The 2,234-nt window shown below is 37.2% G+C and overlaps 1 protein-coding gene across 1 annotated transcript; it reads left to right on the top strand.

Annotated features, from left to right (window-relative positions):
* Positions 1-688: 688 nt before the first annotated feature.
* On the top strand, positions 689-1,783 carry TM35_000321540 (uncharacterized protein; the record flags this gene model as incomplete). Its single annotated transcript, XM_029028781.1, has 1 exon — positions 689-1,783. One exon carries the CDS (start codon positions 689-691, stop codon positions 1,781-1,783), a length of 1,095 nt encoding a protein of 364 aa, XP_028879905.1.
* Between the last annotated feature and the right edge of the window lie 451 nt (positions 1,784-2,234).

Below are 2,234 nucleotides of genomic sequence, written 5' to 3'. Positions count from 1 at the left end.
CACTCAAATTTCTCTCTTCTACTTTGACTTCTCACGTAAAAAAAAAAAAAAGAAATAAAAGGAAAGGCTGAAGGCTGTTGGAGTGGTGGTAAAGGGGTGATATCATGTGTGGTCTCTCCTTTCCCTTTTAAGAGAAGCAGAGTAAGAGAGAGAATGAGAGAGAAGATGAGGGAAACACACATTCGATTCTCGATGGGTGAAATGAGAAGAGGGGGGACATTGGAGATAATAATAATAAAAAACAACAACAACAACCATAAATCATGAAATATAGAGGGGTAAACGGCAAAAAATGGAGTTCAACAAATTTATTGATTTATGATATATTTTCATTATTTTTTTTATTATTATTGCTTTGATTTTCTTTCGTATTGATAGGTAGAAGGATTGTTTTACAATCCCTCATATTCACGGGCTGTTTTTATTCATTTCAATACCTCTGTTATGTTGTTTCTTTTCCCATATTGTTCTTTTTTTTTTTTTTTCAATTTCTCTCCCTCTCTCTACATAATATATAATATATATGATATATAATATATAGATAATATATAGATAATATATATAAATATACTGTGTTTGTTCTATTCAGAGATTGTGTCTCTGCTCTTCACCAACCCACTCTTTTTTTTTTTTCTTTTTTCTTTCTTTACATTTACACTCATGATGAAAAAGAAAAGAAGACACCCTTATGAGTGCCTCTATGAGTGCGTGTGCGGCGAGTACTGCCGACACCACAACAATAATAACAAAAACAACAACAACACCGTTAATATTTGCAGCACCGCCCCCCACATCAAACACCGACAGAAGTAAAGATGGCAGGCGTGAGAAGAGCACCCAAACAACGCAACAATTGTTAACGAGAAAAACAACAAAAGGAGGAGGAGGAGGAGGAGAAGAGTATAAGGGAGGGGAAAAGACCTCTCTCTCTCATTCACTACGGCGTGGGAGAGAGGCCGCTCGTACACACGGCAGTTGGAGAGAGAGACGAACAACAACAACAAGAAGAAGAAGAAGAGCAGTGTGTCCACCTACCCCCACCGCAGGGAAAACAGGCAGTACGAAAAAAAATCATAATGATAATAATGATGATAATGATAAGAATTGCAGTTGTAAGTGTAATCACAATGGTGTTAGTCATATTTATAATATTTATAATAATAATAATAATGACAATAACACTGGTAATAATACTATTATTATTCATCATATATATGATTGCTGCAGAAACAGGAATAATAAAAATGGTCAGTGCAGTTCTGGTAATCATGCGATGGAGTCCCACGTCATGTCTTCCACGTTGAAGATCGCATCACTTCCCACCGCATCTACTCTACCATGTATGGGCAAGAATCAACAAGAAGAAGGAACACCTACTCATACCAATATCAATACTCCAACAGCAACAAGTACTTGTACGAATATAACCAATACTCCTTCTACTACTACTATTATTGCGAATATAACCAACACTCCCATTCTTCCTCCCATTCCCTCCATAACGACGGAGACTATGCCTACCGCCCCTAAAGATGATGAGGATGAGGCAAAGGAAAGGAGACTTCAAATGATGCTTGAGGATACAAAAGTCTACGGATGTTGGGAAAAGACGATACCGCAGCGTAGATATTGGCGCCAACGCTCAGATGCACACGCTGCGGCCTTGGAGTTTATTCGCCAGCGATACTGCATGGAAGATACCAACTATACTGATAATAATGATAATACCATTCTTATGAATGATGGTACCTGGTATCCAGATCATGGTATACGGTATTATTAACTGCCCTTACTCTTATCATTCCTCTACTCCTTCCTCCTCCTCCTTGCGTTATTATTATTACTATTATTATTGCTTCTCGTGCTTATTATTTGAAGAAACCCATCATGAACACCAGCAGTGAAGTAATTTATATATATATTAAAGGGGAAGAAGGATGATCAAGAGACAGGAGTGTACAAGGAAAGTAGGGTGTATAGGTAAAGAGGAAAATATATACAACTGAGCATTTCTTTCATTATATATCTTTGCTTGTACGTGTGAATTTATACTCTTTTCCTTCATCCAACTCACGAAAGGTAGAGTTCGTATAGAGTTCATATATATTTTGCTTGTTTCTTTGTTTTTTCTCCCCCTTTTTCTTCAGTCACTCAGACTGGGGAAGATACCCGCATGACGAGAGGCGCAAACTCAACAAGAGGAATACATCAGAGAAGAGAGAAAAAAAAAAAAA

This window comes from Trypanosoma theileri (genome assembly GCF_002087225.1).
Source record: "Trypanosoma theileri isolate Edinburgh chromosome Unknown TM35_Tth_32_V1, whole genome shotgun sequence".
NCBI lineage: Eukaryota > Euglenozoa > Kinetoplastea > Trypanosomatida > Trypanosomatidae > Trypanosoma > Trypanosoma theileri.
Note: the sequence above shows the minus strand (reverse complement) of the source record. Positions and strands in the feature narration are given on the sequence as shown.